General features: G+C 40.6%; 1 protein-coding gene across 1 annotated transcript; it reads right to left on the bottom strand.

Annotated features, from left to right (window-relative positions):
* Positions 1 to 2,960: 2,960 nt before the first annotated feature.
* On the bottom strand, positions 2,961 to 15,647 carry LOC109921680 (cytoglobin-2-like). The gene is made up of 3 exons (XM_020521716.2): positions 15,458 to 15,647; positions 7,861 to 8,092; positions 2,961 to 5,264 (listed from the first exon to the last, which is right to left on the bottom strand). Exons 1-3 carry the CDS (start codon positions 15,553 to 15,555, stop codon positions 5,118 to 5,120), a joined length of 477 nt encoding a protein of 158 aa, XP_020377305.1. The 5' UTR covers positions 15,556 to 15,647; the 3' UTR covers positions 2,961 to 5,117.
* Between the last annotated feature and the right edge of the window lie 2,441 nt (positions 15,648 to 18,088).

The raw sequence follows: 18,088 nt of genomic DNA, 5'->3' as shown, positions 1-18,088 counted from the left end.
ATTTCCCATTCAGAAATCCATGCTAACTCTTCCTCATCAACCCACCTTTTTCCATGTGACTCCTAATTCTATACTGAATAATTGATTCTCGACGCTTGCCCACCACCGAAGTTAAACTAACTGTTCTGCAGTTGCTGAGATATGATCTTTCTTGAACAGACCTGAATGTTTGCAATTCTCCATTCTTTGGCACATCCCTGAGTCCAGAGCAGATTGCAAGAATCTGTCCAGTGCCGCTACAATTTCTACCCTCACTTCCTTTAAAATCCTTGGATGCATCTCATCTGGTCCTGGTGTCTTGTCAACTTCATGTCCCAGCAGCCTAGCAGAGATTTCTTCCTTATTAATTTTGAACTCGTCCAGTGACAGAGTTTCCTCCCGGTCACCATGGCCTGGACATCTTCTTCTTTTGTAAAATCTAATGGAAAGTATTCATTTAACATCTCAGCTCTGGCCCCTTTCTCCATGTGTGATTCCCCTTTCTGGCCTTTAAATCGCCTTACTCCTCCTCCAACTATTCTTCTACTAGTTGTATGCCAATAGACTTTGAGATTTCCCTTTATGTTAGCTGCTTGTCTTTTCTTATAATTCCTCTTCGCTTCTCTAAGTTTCTTTTTCAACTACTGTCCAAACCTGCAGTATTCCACTTGGATCTCAATTGTCGTTTCTGTCTTACCCCATCACACATTTTCTTTATCATGTTCATTTTGATCTCATTCAGAAAACTCTGGATTTGTTTGTCCTATCTTTCCCATTTGAGGGAATATACCTTGACAGTTCATAAGCCATCTGCTCTTTGAAGGTGGCCCATTGTCCAGTTACTGTTTCTTTCCCATGAGCCTCCTGTTCCAGTCAATCCTACCCAGCAATGGAGTCAGCTCGCAACCTATTGATTTTCCTTACTCTGGATTGTGACATGTCATTCTCTTGTATCATCATGAACCATATGACACGATGGTGAGTGTCTCCTAAATGTTCCCCCACTGACACTTGATCCACTTGGCACACCTTGCTTCCGATGACAAGGTCCAATGGTACATCTTTCCTCATTTGACTGGGCACATGCTGCTGTACAGAAACTCTCCTGAACACAGGAAAAGACCACTCACCTCTTACACTATGTCTATATTTGGGGAAATGAAGTTTATGGCATGGCAGCTCAGGTCAGTCGACTGGAATAAGTGATATGTCATATGCCATATGTAAGAAATAATGGACACTACCCATGTTCTAGACGACCCCATTACTCTGCATATTGGCATTGCTCTGTAATTTCTCTGCAACTTTGTTCCTCTCTGAGCACTCCACTGGTTGGTGGTTTATAGACCGCACCAAGCATTATAATTGCATCCTTCTTATTCCTTAGCTCTAGCCAAATTGACTCTGTTCATCAACTTTGTATAACATCCTTTTTCTCCACTACTGCAATGCTCTCCTTAACCAATTTTGCTACCCCTCTTTCTTTCCTTCCTTTTCAATTTTCCCGAATAAGCGATATTATTATACTTCCTTGAGCCAGGTCCGAATATTATTGCACTTTCTTGAGCCAGGTCTCTGCTATCACCACAACATCATGTTTCCACATTGCAATCTGCACTTGTAACTTCCAAGCTTATTTTACTGTACTCTGAGCATTCACACACATGTGCATTAACTCTGTTTTGGACTTCCATTTCTTTTGCCTTTATGCTAAGTTCATCTATTAACTTGTTATTCTCTATGTTAGTGACAGCTTTATCCCCCAGTCATCTCCAAATCATGATATTCCCCTCTACTATTTGTTCTTCATTCCCAACCAAGTTGGTTTAAAGCCCTCCCAACTGCACTAGCAGAACACCCCACAAGATATTCAGTCCCAGTTCTGTTCATATGCAACCTGGCTTGTGCAGGTACTGTCTCTGCTAAAGCCAATCCCAGTAATTTAAACCCCTCCCACGGATTTATCTATCCAGCCACACATTAATTTGCCTTATCTTCCTAATTCTGTACTCCCTTGCACATGGTGCTGGGTGTAATCCAGAGTTTACAACATTTGAGGTGCTGCTTGTTAGCTTTTTACCTAGTTCATTAAAATCTGATTACAGGATCATGTCCCCGTTCCTACCTAAATCACTGGTACCAACATGGACCACAACCTCTGGTGTTCACTCTGCCCCAGAAGAATGCCCTGTAACCATGGACTCCTTGACCCTGGTGCAATAGAGACAACATGCCATTCTGCAGCTACAGAAAGGCCTGACTGTTCCCCTAACGAATGAATTCCCCCCCATCACTATCGCTCCCCTTTCTTCTTTCTCTCCTTCTGTACAGTCAGGCCACTTGTGGTGCCAGAGGCTTGGCTCTGGCTGCAATCCCTTGAGGAATCAGCTTCCAAATTGGAAAACCAATGTGTGAGTGACGCCCCAGGTGACTCCTGCAATACCTGCCTGATTCTTTTTGACTCCCTGGTCCTTCCTTACTCCAACCCGTTGAGCTTGGTGAGACCTATCTCTCTAAATATGCTATCCGTGTAACTCTCAGCCACATGATGAACAGTTTCCAGCCACTGTTCAAGCTATGGAGTTCAGACTTAAGCTTCCCCAGCTCCTACACATGTGGTTGTCCATGAAACCAGTAGGGTCCATGACTGCCCACACATGACAGTCATGCATTCCACTCAACTGAGCTGAGCTGCCGTGTCTCAAACTTATCTAGTCCTACTTACTCACTGACTACTTTCTTAATTACTTCATTTTAAAATTACTCCCCTTATGTTAACCTAACTCTCTTTCCCTTATTTTACTTTGAATTACTAAAACTAATTTAGCATATTTTCCCTGATTTTCGTTTACCCTAGTGTCATCTCATTTCTCTCTTGGACAATTTTATTGATTCATATTGATTGGCTTTATGACTTAAGTAAGACTATCTATGTTTTAGAGCACTACAATGAATTTTTAAAAGTAAATCGACAATAAACATTATGAGCAACACATTTTATTGCACTGAAGAAGTAAATAGAAAACTTTTAGAAGTTCCGTCATGGCAACAGGTTTGTTTTAACTGTAATCGTACATGTCGAAGGCCATATGTCAAATTTGGCTGGCAGGTTAAAACAATATATTCTTGTTTTATTAATGTTGCTAAATATAGTTTTCAAAATACAATGCAATTTTTAAAAATGGTTAAATATATGGAATTAATATATAGAGACATCTGGATTGCTTCTACATTGATAGTTAATATGTAAAAAATGCAATTGTTGGATCATTGCACAATATTATTTTGAATTAATTGTAGGAATTTAGTAAATTAGTAAGATTTAAATCCAGCATAACATACAAACTTGCATGGTACAATCTTGCAAAATAGTAATTTTTCCAAGTGGTTGGTTCGTCCATGCATGGATATGATTCAAACTACATGTACTCACATTTCCAAAAGCATTTCATTGACTCATTTTGCAATTTGCATGAAAATCAGGTAAGTGGAAGTATAAATTTGCATTTTTGACTATTTGGTTTTTCTCACAATAAATGGTTTTGTCAACAAGTCGAAGTTGCAGAATGGAAAAAAGAAATGGGGCAGGGGGTAAGAGGTGGCCTTCCTTAACTAGCTCAGTGTTTAATGTCATGATTGTCCCAAATTTCCATCCATTGTGTCCAGAAAGACAGGCCAGAAATCCGGAATTGTAATCAGGAACTAGAATGAAGATTGCAGTGCGTGGCAGAACAGGTAGCTACATTTGTCTAAATGATAATGGAAGAGGCAGATGCAACCAGGAATCAAACTCATAAGATGCTACATTCTGCCCTCTTTCCCGTTTGCCTCAGAAACCTGTAAAGATCTATGGCAGATCAATGCAACAGTAACCTTTGAAAGGAGACTGCTAAGCAGTGTGTTGAAAGATCTATATTAAGGCAAATGAAGAGGACTTGAACTTGCAAGAGTCAATAGAAATCTTCAAAAGTGACATCCAGAAAAGCAAATGTCGGTATTTCACTTTTGATCAGAGCTGAAAAGTTGGAGAACTCTTCTAGAGGTCAAAGTAGAGAAAGAGGGATCCACCTGAGCACAGTTAGCTGATGGATATTGCAGAGTGGCTGCGAGTACGGGTGTGCAAGGATAGACAAGTGGGAATACACCATAACAAGTAATCCCCTGCCAGGAGGAACCACAAAAAGCAGCTGCATTCAAAAAAAAACAAAACAGTTATTCCTACAGAGAATGATTTTTTTTTGAAGGCAGCAATATTTTTCAACTTCAGCCAAGGTTAAGACTTCCACCTTCACCCCAATATGAGCCTTGTGTAAGATTAAGGTAGAGGGATACTGTAATATTGTTGGAGTGAGGTAAATAACTGGGTGCATTGGGTTGTGGGACGTGTCAAAAAAGATGAATCTCAAAGTAAAATTATATATTTTAAAACAGGACATATTTCCCTGGAGTCTTTGAAAGGGTCCACAAAACTAAAATAAGATATGGAATTTGGGCATCTCTGGCTAGGCCAGCATTTATTGCCCATCCCTAATTGCACAGAGGGCAGTTGAGAGTCAACTGCATTGCTGTGGGTCTGGAGTCACATGTAGGCCAGACCCCAGGTAAGTTTCCTTCCCTAAAGGATATTAGTGAACCTGATGTATTATTTCCCCCCAACAATCAATTAATGGTCATCATTAGACTCTTAATTACAGATCTTAACTGAATTCAAATTCCACCATCTGCTATGGTGGGATTCAAACCTGGGTTCCTAGATCATTGCCTGGGTCTCTGGATTAACAGTCCAGTGATGATACCACTAGACCAGCACCTCTATCCATTGATGTAATGTTTACTTTGTCTGGCTAAATGCAAGAACTAAAATCAGACCAATTGAGTAAGGTATTGCTCAACTAAAGCAGAAAATATTCCTTACTTTATATAATTTAACAATGTAGATGATCAATGGATATTTTTAATTTTTTTCACAATATTATCATTTATTCCTTCCATTCTTAATGTCAAAACATCATTTTTCTCAAATAGATCCATCCAAATGCTGCTCATGTTAGTCATTGCAGTACAGAGTTGTTTAGACACAATATCATTCATTTATCAACGGTTGGAGCAGTAGGTGTTTGCAACCACAAGCCATTAATTTAGGATGCGGCTTCGTGTTTCTTGTAGCATTCCTCAAGATAATGGTAAATAATACTGAAGATCTTCACCCAGGATTCACGGATCTCTGGTGTAAAGGTGCTTCCCAATGACTCGGCCATGATTGAAACAATTAAATTAAATATAATCTAGACAAGAAAGAGCAGAAAAAAATAAAAGTGAATTCAATGGGACACGTTAGACTTAAAGGATATCAAAGAAAGTGAACTTTTTTTATAACGTTGATATTTGAGCTGCTTTCAATCACACATTTTGAGTTCATTATTGGACGAGGAGACCCGGGGCTGGAATTGCTGGACAGGATTATGCAACACGTTTTCAAACCGAAAGGCTTACTTTAACCAATGGATTATGTGGAGGTCCATCCTCAAAGCTGACAATATAGAAAATCGCACGTTTGTGCAGATCCTAAGCCCTTGCTGATACACACTGCACATAGTACCAACTGTGACATGACATCTGACCCACATGGTGAAGCCCAAAGTTTCAACCTTCTAATAAAAATTAACCAGAACAAGGGCAGGCTGGGAAGATGTGTCCACAGGCTGAACAGGATCGCTGCTGGGTCCACTGCTTTTCATCATTTATACAGTTGATTTGGATGTGAATTTAGTAGGTATATTTGTGTGTTTGTAGATGTGTAGTGGACATTCAAGATTATCTCAGAGTACAATGGGATCTTGATCGGATGGGCCAATGGGCCAAGGAGTGGCAGATGGACTTAATTTAGTGACGTGCTTCATTTTGGAAAGGCAAATCAGGGCAGGACTTATACACTTCGTGGTAAGGCTCTGGGGAGCGTTGCCTAGCAAAGAGACCTAGGGGTGCAGGTACTTTAATCAATTAATTATGGTGCTGTTCAGCTCTATCCATGTCCTGCTGTTTTTGGTACCTTGTGTGTGTGAAAACCTCTGCTGTTGAGTGTCCTATTTGCAGAGTTAACTGCTGCAGCTCTTAAGCATCCTTCTGAACTCAATTGTGTTTTGTTTTTAAATCAAAATTGTGCCTGTCCATTTTAATTTGTTATTGTAATGGCTTGCTAGTTTATTATTGCTTGTTGTCAACATAAAAATTTTACTAACACAGAATTAAGTTGAAAATTTTGGATTATTCTTAAATGGTTTTGTAAAACACTATTTATTCATATTCTTTATGCTCAGCACATCTGTATAAAATCATAACATATGTGAATTGCTATATAACGTTATCATAGAATCTAGTTAATCATGCAATGCAGGCAATTATGTAGATTGCACTGGTAATGAGAAGGAACTCAGCGCTCAATTAAACCAAGTTAATTGTACACTTTCAGATGTAGTGCATATTATGCACAATTTGGCAGTGATTACATTTTCAAAACAATGTGAACTATTTAGATTTTGCATTGCCTATTTAATATGCACGGTGGCTCAGTGATTGACACTGCTGCCTCACAGTGCCAGGGTCCTGGGTTCAGTTCAACTCTTGGGTGACTTCCTGTGTGGTGTTTGCATGTTCTCTCTGTATCTGCATGGGTTTCCTTCCTCAGTCCAAAGATGTGAAGGTTAGGTGGATTGATCATGCTAACTTGCCCTGTTGTGTCCACGGATATGCAGGCTAAATGGATTAGCCATGTGAATGTAGGTAGAAGGGGGAGAGTCTGGATGGGATGCTTTTTGGAGGCTTGTGGTGGATTCAATTAGTCAATAACCTGCTTTCACACTGTCGGGATTCTGTGAACAACCCAAAATCCACTCAGCTCCTGTCTTGTCATCATTCCTAGATATTCTTTATTCTCTATACAATTATAAATCTATTATTTTTCAGCTTATCTCCTAATTGAAACTAGTATTTTTCTAAACCAGGATACTGCTGCCTCACAGCACCAGGGACCTGGGTTCAATTCCACCCTCAGGCAACTGACTGTGGGGATTCTTCCCATGTCTGCGTGGGTTTCCTCCAGGTGTTCCGGTTTCCTCCCACAGTCCAAAAATGTGCAGGGTAGGTGGATTGGCTATGCTAAATTGCGCATAGTGCCCAGGGATGTTTAGGTTAGGTGGGTTAGACATGAGAAATGCAGGGATACGAGAATGGGTCTGGGTGGGATGCTCTTTGGAGGGATGGAATGGACTTGTTGGGCCGAATGGCCTGTTTCCATACTGTAGGTATTCTACGATTCTATGATTCTATGTTTAATTTGTAGCACTGATTTACCAAAGAGGAATTGAAAATTTTCTTAGACAACCGTATATGATTTATCAGAAAGAACTCCCATGTTACTGTGGTGACATTGCTACATCTTGACCAGGCAGCCCAGGTTCAAGTCCCACCTACTCCACAGGTTAGGAATAATATCTCTGAACAGGTTTACTAGGAAAAACATCCAGAGCATAACATCTGTTTAAGCTGACCAAGCATTTTCCAAGCTCTTGTGACACCTTGATAGTGTCCCCAGTGGGTTCAAGTCCTACCTGCTCCAAAAGTGCTCTATTTCTTGTCTGAATAGGATCACTAAAAATATCTATATGCTTTATCCGGGATTTTCAATAAACATTTTGATATTTTGACCTACTCTGGCTGGAGTTTACTATTTACACTGTGACTCGCAGGTATTAGAGATATCATTACCTCATCAAAATCTATAATGAGGTTTGCCAGCTTTGTTTTCCTTAAAATACATAAAATACTGAATGCAAATTCAGAGAAACAACAAAGCGATATATACTACATTAACCGGAGACTTACCTGAAAGTTGTATACCTCCACTTTATGTGTGTAAACATGCCTTTCTGCCATGGTATCCAGGATGGAGCAGACTGCAACCCAATCGTCCAGTTTTTCAAAGATGCTAGTCAGTTTGTTCATCACCGTCTTGCCATGTCTTTTGATCTGAGCGGATTTTTGCATTTCTTCCTGGGTTGAAATGTTCTTAAAATGCTTAAAGTACTTTTTCGTCTCAGGGTAATCCGTGAACAATCTGATTTGTGCAAGAGAAAGATGTTTGAAAAGTATTAACAACGGATATATGTTTTATGACCTATACTTCAGCGTGCAGGGCAGAGGTTCGAAATGTATAGATGATGCAAAGCTTGAAATTATGAACCATAATGTGGGTAACGATAGACTTCAAGAGAACATAGGGAGAATGGACAGACAAGTGGTGGGTGAAATTTCATACAGAGAAGTGTGAAGCAATACATTTTGAAAGGAAGAACAAAGAGAGGCAATGTGAATTGAAGGTTACAATTCTAAAGGAGATGCAGGAGCAGAAGGGCTTGCGGGTATATGTGCATAAGTGATTGAAGGTTGAGAAATTGCTTAATAAAACATAGAGAACCTTAGGCTTTACAACGGGACAAAAACACAGAAGTTACAACGAACTTTGCACAAAACATTGGCTCTGTCTTCACTAAAGTACGGCGTTCAATTCTGAGCAGCACACTTTAGAAAGAATATAAAGACATTAGAGGAGACGCTGAAAAGATTCAAGTGAATGGTTCCAGGGACACGTGGTTATGCAGATGGGTTGGAAAGGTCTGTCTGTTCTTGCTGTACAAGGGATTAAGAAGAGATTTGATTGAGCTGTTCAAAATTACAAGGGGCCTGGACAGAACAGTCATGGGAAAACTGTTCCCACTGACAGCTTGAGATCCAGCAGAGAAGTCGATTTGAGAACAATGCAATAGGGACAAGTTTTAACCTTCCACTAAAAATCTGGACAAGCGGATCAAGGACGGACTAGGAAGATGGGTCCACAAGTCGAACGTGAGGATTAGTAGCAACTGTCACTATCCAAACCAGACCACCTCAAACACATCGAACTCCCCTGAAAGACCCACTCCATTGTAGTAGCACATCCTTTAATGCTGCCTCAGCTTTGGCTGCTGAATGGAATCTTAACCTCAACATCAAACTCTAACTGCTCCCCCTAGCAATATGAACAAAATGGGAGGCAATGCCTCGTGGCATTATTGCTGCAGTGTTGATTGGTGGAATTTGAATTCAATATTAAAAAATATGGAATTAAGAATCTAATGATGACCGTGAATCCATTGTTGACTGTCAGAAAAACTCATCTGGTTCACTAGTGTCCTTTAGGAAAGGAAACTGCCATCCTTACTTGGTCTGGCCTACATGTTACTCCAGGCCCACAGCAATGTAGTTGACTCTTAAACCCCATTGGGCAATTAGGGATGGGCAATAAATGCTGGCCAGCGATGTCCTCTTCCCATGAATGAATAAAGGAAAGAAAATAAAACATACCTTTAAGACAGATGGAGGTAACATCAGTCAGCCAGTCAGTCCCAGACTATTGCTGCCCAGGGGAAAAACAATTATTATGTAGTGAGTATTTAGAATTGGGGAATGAGAGTATGACTGAGCCAGATTCAATTGAGGCCAGTGAAAGATAACTGACTAATTATCTGAAGAGAAGAAGATGACAGCACTTTAGGGAAAGGATGGGAGAGATGGACTAGTCGAGTTGTTCCTGCTGTGAGCTGACACAGACACAATGGGCCAAGTGGTTTCCTTCTGCGCTGTAATTAGTCTATGATCCTAAAGACAACAACATTTTGAGCATTCTTTTAACCAAAATAGAATGTTTCTTATTTTGAACCCAAAAGAAAAAGACAAAAATCAGCAAGTCTTCCAGAAATGAGTTTTATTATCTCTAGCCAAAATATGACGATGTTGAAATTAATCATTATCAAGGAGGAAAGCAATAGCTGATTACATTCAACACATCTTCAAATAGAAAAGCAAGAGAAAGGATTTTACACCAATCTACTGCAATTTTTTAAAGAGGTAACTAACTCTGTTTAATGGCTATCCAGTGGATAAAAATTACTGTATACTTTCAAAGTAGTTTTGACAAAGTTCCAAATGTTAGACTTACAGAGATGATTAAGGCTTGTGACCAATAATAATTTATCTAATTCTGAAGAAGTTGTGGCGCACTGATAAGAGCTTTATCTGAGATTAGTAGGAAGCCTATTCTTAGTCTGCTTCTGTTTGGCCTATTCATGTGAGATAGGAAGGAAGGTAATTCTAACAGCTAGGTTACAATATTGGCAATGGCAATTACCTGGATGGCAGATTAGAACAACCAGAATTTATAACATTACATTCGGTGGGTGGGTTATAAAGAGGATCATTGATATAGGTATATAGTGTCACACATCGTGTAACAGGAAACATGTAGCAGAGGAGTCAATTAGCAAAATTAGATGAGGGAAAAGGTACTAGGTATGTACTGAGTATTTTCTCAAAGTGATACATATTGACATGATGCAATAGTGCAAAACAAGGAATGGTGAATTAAAACTCATTTCATATCTGTCCCCATTCGTCCTGAAGCAGTAAATTTAATGTCCTAGCAACTAAACCATCCAAGTAATTTCATATCACTTGAGACTGTTTATATACAAGTCAAAATAGGTTTTTATCATCTTGTATAAATGATTACATTTGCAACATTGTGTTGTGTGCAGTTTGGGATTCTCTAGGCACCCCAGTTTCCTCTCACAGTCCAAAGATGCATAGGTTAGGTGGATTGGCCACGCTAAGTTGCCCTGTCATGTCCAGGGATGTGCAGGTTAAAGTGGGTTAGCCATGGGAAATGCAGGGATAGGGTGGGGGCTAGGTGTGGATGAGATGCTCTTCAGAGGGTCAGTGTAGACTCGATGGGTGAATGGCCTGCTTCCACACTGGAGGAATTCTCTGATCTGTGACTTAAATGAGCTACAGGAATGTGTTCCTCGTTCTACTGTCTGGGCGGGAGGGAAGGAAAACCCACTATCCAAAAAAAAAAAATCCCCCACCCATGTGTCAAAAGTGCAAAGTTATCTTCAAGTGAGTGTGAATTCAGGTCACAGCACTCCAAGTTATTGAAGTAAAACGTACAGGTCTGACTTCCTCTGCTAAAAAGAAGATTGACAGAAACGTGATATAATTCCTTGAAATGCTCCAAGAAATATAAACCAGCTCCTTAATTTACATTATAACCGATCTGAACTAAATACAGTCTTTATCTGACATTAATACACATTGATGTTTCAGCAGTATCATGGAATAACTAGCCCACCCTCACGCTCTCAGAGTACTATCAGAATTGTACTCCTATTGAGCTCCTGTTTTTTATTACTCAATGGAAAGAGCCAAGCAAACATTCATTTAACCAAATGTTGATAGAGCAACAATAAAAGAACAATGATATAGCACAAAGTCCTGGACCTCCCTTCCTAACAGCTTTGTGGGTGTCTCTACACCATAAGAACTGCAGTGGTTCAAGAAAGCAGCTGAACACCACCTTCTCAAGGGCAAATATGGATGGGAAATGAATGTTGCCCAGCCAGTCATGCCTATATCCCATGAATCAGAGAAACATACAACACTGAGCCCATCATGCATATGTCAGAATATGAATCTAAAAAACTGAGCTCATCTCATATGCTACCATATTTCAATGTTAGATTGAGCTTTTTTTCAAAAGAACTAAACATAGACAATTCTTGAGAAATCCAACAGGTCCGGCAGCATCTGTGCAGCGAGAAAAACAGACTTAAATGTTTCCAGTCTGGTATGGCTCTTAGTCATAAGTCGTATAGCATGGAAACAGACCCTTCTGTCCAAAATCCCAAAATAAACTAGTCCTACCTGCTTGTTCCCAGCCCATTTCCCTCCAAACCTTTCCTATTCATGTATCTATCCAAATGTATTTTAAACATTATAATTGTAAGCTTTTGTAAATGTCTCTTAAATGTTGCAATTGTGCCCACATCCAACACTTCTTCAGGAAGATCATTCCACATGCGAACCGCCCTCTGTGTAAAAAAAAAAGCCCCTCATGTCTATTTTAAATCTCTCTCCTTTCACCTTAAAAACGTGACCCCGGTCTTGAAATTTTCTATCCTAGGGAAAAGACAACTACCATTAACTCTATCTATACCCCTCATGATTTTATAAACTTCTATAAGGCCACCTCTCAGCCTCCTACGCTCCAGTGAAAATAGCCCTAGCCTATCCAGCCTTTTTTTTTATAACTCAAACCTTCCATATCGGGCAACGTCCTTCTTCAGAACTGACTCGAAGACTTGAAACATTAACTCTGTTTCTCTCTCCATGAATAGTGCCAGACCTGCTGAGGTTCTTCAGAATTCTGAGTGCTTGTTTCGGATTTCCAGCATCCACAGTGTTTTGCTTTTATTTGATTGCTTTGTTTCGCTGAGCACCTAGATCGCTGCAGACAAAGTCATTAATGACTCCACCTTCTTTCTGAGAATTTCAAGGGATACGGTATAATAACAGGTAAATAGCTGAACATATAGATTGGCCATGATCAAACTGTTTGACAGAATAGGCTCGGGAAGCTGAGTGGCCTAGCTGTGTTGATATGTTAAATAATGGGTGCTACAATGGTGGCATTGAATAAAGCATAGAGACTGAAAGATTAAGGTGCATAGTGTAGATTAAGCAATGTTCAACACAGATAATATAAGGCAGAACTCATTATTAAATTAACAGACGTGATTTTGATTATCTCTACAGCTACGTAAATATGAATGAGATTCCGACTCATGTTAGGCCATGGTGGACAATGAAATTGTTTATTGACAGGTTATAAATCTATTGTTCTTTATCATAAGTTTTCTGTGGGAAGGAAATGAAACTTACCATTGTCGAGGCTGAAGTAATGGTGCGGCACTACACTGAGCTGTTTTACTTGATGTGCTTCTGTAATACTGTGGGGTGTTGACAGCAGAAGAGAGCAGTTCAGTAAAGTCAGAGTGTGGAGTTTGCAGAGGATGTGGTTCCTGGAGGAAGATGTCAATTACAGAAGACAGAGTGGAACAGCATCAATAAAGACAGTGAGAAATGTAATATGAGCAGACAAGAAAGTTAGATTCGGAGAATTACAAAAGACAAGAAAAGCTATTGAGATCAATTTGGGTGAAAGTGAAAGCAGTGAAAGTTAATGCCCAATGGGAGTGAGAAACACATGGAGAAAGGCCTGGATATTTAGAAACGAAATGCTAGGGAAATATGTGGATAACATTAGAAAATGGAAAGAATTGGACTGAATATTAGCTGCAAAATTCTAAGAGAACATTCACTGGGGTGAAAGCTCTGTGGTAGGAGAATATTCAAACATAGCATGCGAATGTACAAAGTAAGAGCAGAGTAAGCCATTCATCCCCTTTAGCCTTCCCCACCATTCAATAAAATTATGGCTGATCTGATAGTGGACTCAAATCCATATTGCTGCCTACCTTTTATAACCATTGACACCTTTGTTTATCAGGAATGAATCTACCTTTGCCTTAACATGACTGCCTCTACCACGAATGACTCTCTGAGAGATAAAATTCCTCCTCATCTCCATCTTAAATGAAACTCCCCCCCTGATTTTTAAACTGTGTCCCCTAGTTCTAGTCTCTCCCACAACAGGAAACAGCCATTCAGCTCCATCTTGTCAATACCCTTCAGGACCACATCATAAGATCACCTCTCATTCTTTGGAACTCCAATAAATACAGGCCCAGCCTATTCAACTTTCCATCATTAAACCATCTCTCCCTATCTGAGGTACCAATCAAGTGAACCTTCTCTGAACTGCCTCCATTGTAAGCACATCCTTTCTTAAATAATACCAAAAATGGGCACCAGGTGTAGCCTCTCCAAACTCTATTCAGCAGCAGAAAGATATTTCTACATTTAGATTTCATTCTTGTTGCAATAAACAACAATCACCCATTTTCCTTCCTAATCACTTGCTGAATGTAATTCACTACTAAGTCAGTAATAGTACACGTGAACAGGTCAGATTTCTTCCAGTTAAAATTAATGGTGTACCTCTACTTCCAACTCCACCCCACTAGTACAAGGAGGCTAAACATTAAGTTGTTAATAGTTGACACTATACTGGACACTTTTTTAAAAAAACTATCATAGTCCCAGAGTCAGAAGTCATACAACACCAGGTCATAGTCCAACAGGTTTATTTGAAATCATAAGCTTTTGAAATGAAGGAGCAGCGCTTCCAAAGCTTGTGATTTCAAATAAACCTGTTGGACTATAACCTGGTGTCGTGCGACTTCTGAGTTTGCCCGCCCTCAGTCCAACACCGGCAGCTCCACACCGTAGTGCCAGAGGAGCACAGAGCCTCTGTCTCACAGCGAGAGACAATTGGTGGTGCGTTTTAACCTGTGGGTCACCACACCTCAGTTAGCCAACGGCGTGGGTCAATTCCTGTGCTGTCTGGGCTTACAATCAAGGCATTGCCTTCTCAACCTTGTCCCTCGTCTGAGACACGGTGGATCCTCAGGTAAACTCACCACCAGTTGCTCCATTTCAAAACGTCTATGGCAACTTTGTGACTATATTCTAATTGCTATTATCAAACCACAAGCATTTAGCGTCCATTACCGCCCAGCACGCTGATTGCAGATTGTTTAGCTGCATATAGTTTATTTATTTTGTGCATTTAATCACAAATATCTTTCCAGCGTGTAGATTAAAAAATAGGAAACAATTGCCCGATCAGAATAGCAACCAGGTTTAGAAGGTCACCTATAGATTTTCAACTCTCGCGACCCATAATGAACCATACAGCATGAGGGTTAGCATGATTCTGCAAGACACAGGACAACTGAAAGAGATATTTTAATAATCCCCTCAAAATAAATAATTCTTACTGTGCTGCAGTAATTTCAGAAGTATTGATATTGCAGCTGAGAACTTCTGATTTGTTGGTTTACCAGTCTGGAAGCAATTTTTAAAAAAAGTTGTCAATATTTCTAAATGCCTGGATCTCTGCCTACATGTGGTGTTAATAAATATTTTCAATGAAGTAATTATTTGAGAGATACTGGACAGTGCACCCACTGCTTTATGATAAGTGCAGTTATTTCATATCTTTCAAAACAAAAGACAAAAGATCATGGGAAAAGAGAGAGTTAGACCCTGAATTTTAATTCTGCTCACTCAGTGGATTTTGAACAGATTAAAATTTGCTCCTGTTTCAAATAATGAGCTTTGATCAGAACTTGCAACTCCGCACAGGTGCTACCTGACCTGCTGAGTATTTCCAGTGTCTTTTGTTTTTGCTTAATAGTTCAGCTTGCACGCTTTATTTCAAATGTTTGCACTGCTCTGTGTTTGCAGCGGTCACAACGGCTCCTTAAAGCAGCATCGCTAAAAATAGAGCCTAATTATCAGATGTACTAGACGGAATCCATTAGCGCCCAGCTAATAGAAACGCCTGTGGGATTGAAAGGAAGCAAACAGTGGTGGCAGAAAGCAGCCGGGGCTGAAAATAAAAAGCTCGAGAAATAATACACACCTCAGGACCACAGTCCTGCCGTTTCCCTCGGGATCCGCAGCCAATTTCTCCCAGACCACACGGATGTTCGCTTTGTCAGCGTCTGTCAGCTCACCCATTGTGGCAGCGCTCAGTCCCCCTTGCAGTTTACAGGCAATCTATTTGTGTGTGTGTGTGTGTGTTGCAAGCCTGTCACCTTTAACTTCTTTCAGGGTTCCCTAGCTATCACGTGGCAGACACAAATCACGCCTCTTTAACTGCAGGAGATCACTACTGATCGTGGCACCAGTTGTTAACGATTGTTTCTCTTTTGTATGTGTGTGTGTGTGTGTACTTATGCAACAGGACTATGGAACAACTAGAAACACAGTCCGGATTGCTGGCAATGGAGTGTCTTCAATCCCTCCCAGGGTAATAGCCTGAGGATATACAAGGTCAGGGTAGGGGAGTCGAAAACCATAGAGGGCACAAGTTTAAGGTGAGGAGGGAAAGATATAAAAAGGGACTGAAGGGGCAACTTTTTCACGCAGTGGGTGGTGTGTGTATGGCACCAGCTGCCAAAGGAAGTCGCATAGTGGCTCTGTGGTTAGCACTGCTGCCTCACAGCAGCAGGGACTCAGGTTCAATTCCACCCTCAGGCGACTGTCTGTCTGTGTGGAGTTTGCACATTCTCCCTGTGTTTGCGTGAGTTTCCTCCAGGTGCTCCGGTTTCCTCCCACAGTCCAAAGATGTGCAGGTTAGGTGGATTAGCCATGGGAAATAAGCACAGATATGTGGGCACTGAGTTGGCTTTTGAGAGTGTCAGTGTGAATGTGAATGGCTGTAGGGGTTCTATTCTATGTCATAACATGTGAAGGAAGTGGTGGAAGCTGGTACAATTACATTTAAAAGGCATCTGGATGGGTATATGAATAGGAAGGGTTTAGAGGGATATGAGCCAAATGCTGGCAAATGGGACTAGATCAGTTGGGATATCTGGATGGGTTGGATTGAAGGGTCTGTTTCCTCTGAGGAGAAGAGACCTATGAACCAGGAGGGCTGGGTTCAAGTCCCACCTGCTCCAGAGGTGCATATTAACATCTTTGAGCAGGTTGATTAGAAAATATGTAAAGGTTGCAAGCAGAATTTGTGAGAGGACTACTGTAATCACTGCACCATTGAGGGATGGTATTCAGCATACTGTATATGGTTGCTTGTGTGTTCCACCTGGAATAGAAAGCCACCTAAAGTTTGTTTGTCAGGAAACCAAAAACAAAGAACTATGGATGCTGGAAATCTGAAACAAAAGCAGAAATCGCCGAAGAATCTCAGCAGGTCCAGCACCGTCTGTGGGGAAAGAAGCAGTTAATATTTTGAGTCCAGTGACCCTTCTTCTGGACAAATCACTGTATCCGAAACATTGACACAGCTTTCTCTGTCCAGCAAAGCTGCCTGACCTGCTGAGTTTCTCCAGCCGTTTCTGTTCTAATTTCACTTCTCGGGTTTTTTTTCACTAAACTGTTCAGACATGTGATGGCACACCTCTGGAACTTGACCAAGGGACCCGAGGTGCTGAGGTAATGATGCTACCACTGTTCCACAGAGAAATCCAGATTCGCAATGACAATTTAAAAAAAAACACATTTAATCCCTTTTGCTAACTGTTTAGCTGGAGGACAATGGAAATATTCTGAGGTGGTCAAATTTAACTACGAGGTACTTATAGAAGGAGAACGCATGGGCCTGCTCCTTGATAGTATCCATTTTTAAAAAGAACATATTTTTCTAACTAACCTATTCAGACATGTTACTACATGTGTTTGGAGCAGGTGGGACTTGAGTCAAGATTTCTTGGTCCAGGCATAGGAACACTACCACTGAGCCATAAGAGAGCCCCCACTACTTTTTTTAAAAATTTAGCTTATTTTTCCTAATCAATCTGTTCAGAGATATTATTACACATGTCTGGAACAGACTTGAACCTGGGCCTCTTGGTCCAGAGGTAGGGACACTACCACTGAGCCACAAGAGGGGCCCTGCTATTGTAAAAAATACTCTCAAAATGAAAGCAGCTGTGGCTCAATAGGCGTCTCAACTTTGCCACTCAGGCTTTAGGTTCAAATCTGGTTTGAGTGTGGAAATTTATTTCGGCACACCGGGGCAGCTCTGGGGGCGTGGAAGTGCTGGAGAACCTCGGCAGCCTGTGCAGATAGAGAGACAGAGTTAATATTCAGATACAGTTCTTCAGAACTGAGCAAAGAGTCATATCAGACTCAAAATGTTTCTGTCAACACCTGCTGAGTTTCTCCAGTACTTTATTTTCATTTGCAGTATTCATAGTATTTTGCTTTTCTCACAGCGTTGTGTGGGATGCTGACTTTTAGAGGAGGTGTTAAGCTGATATCCCTTAAAACTGCTTGGAATAGCTTTTGAAGTCCCCATTATCTCAAAGAGCAGGCATGTTATCTGTGGTGTTCTGGCCAATAATTATTGCAAAACATTGCCTAGTAATTATCACATTGTGGGAATTTCATATGTACAAATTGGCTGCGATATTTCTTACATTATTAAGGAACTACACTTCGAAAGAGCGAAAGGGGAGGAAGTTTGGCACCCAACAATCTTTGAACAAGAGCATCATCCAGAGGGTTTCTGATTGTTATTGGTGGATCA

Source organism: Rhincodon typus, chromosome 21, assembly GCF_021869965.1.
Source record: "Rhincodon typus isolate 14 chromosome 21, sRhiTyp1.1, whole genome shotgun sequence".
In the NCBI taxonomy this organism is placed as follows: Eukaryota; Metazoa; Chordata; class Chondrichthyes; order Orectolobiformes; family Rhincodontidae; genus Rhincodon; species Rhincodon typus.
This window is presented reverse-complemented; position numbering and strand designations above follow the sequence as displayed.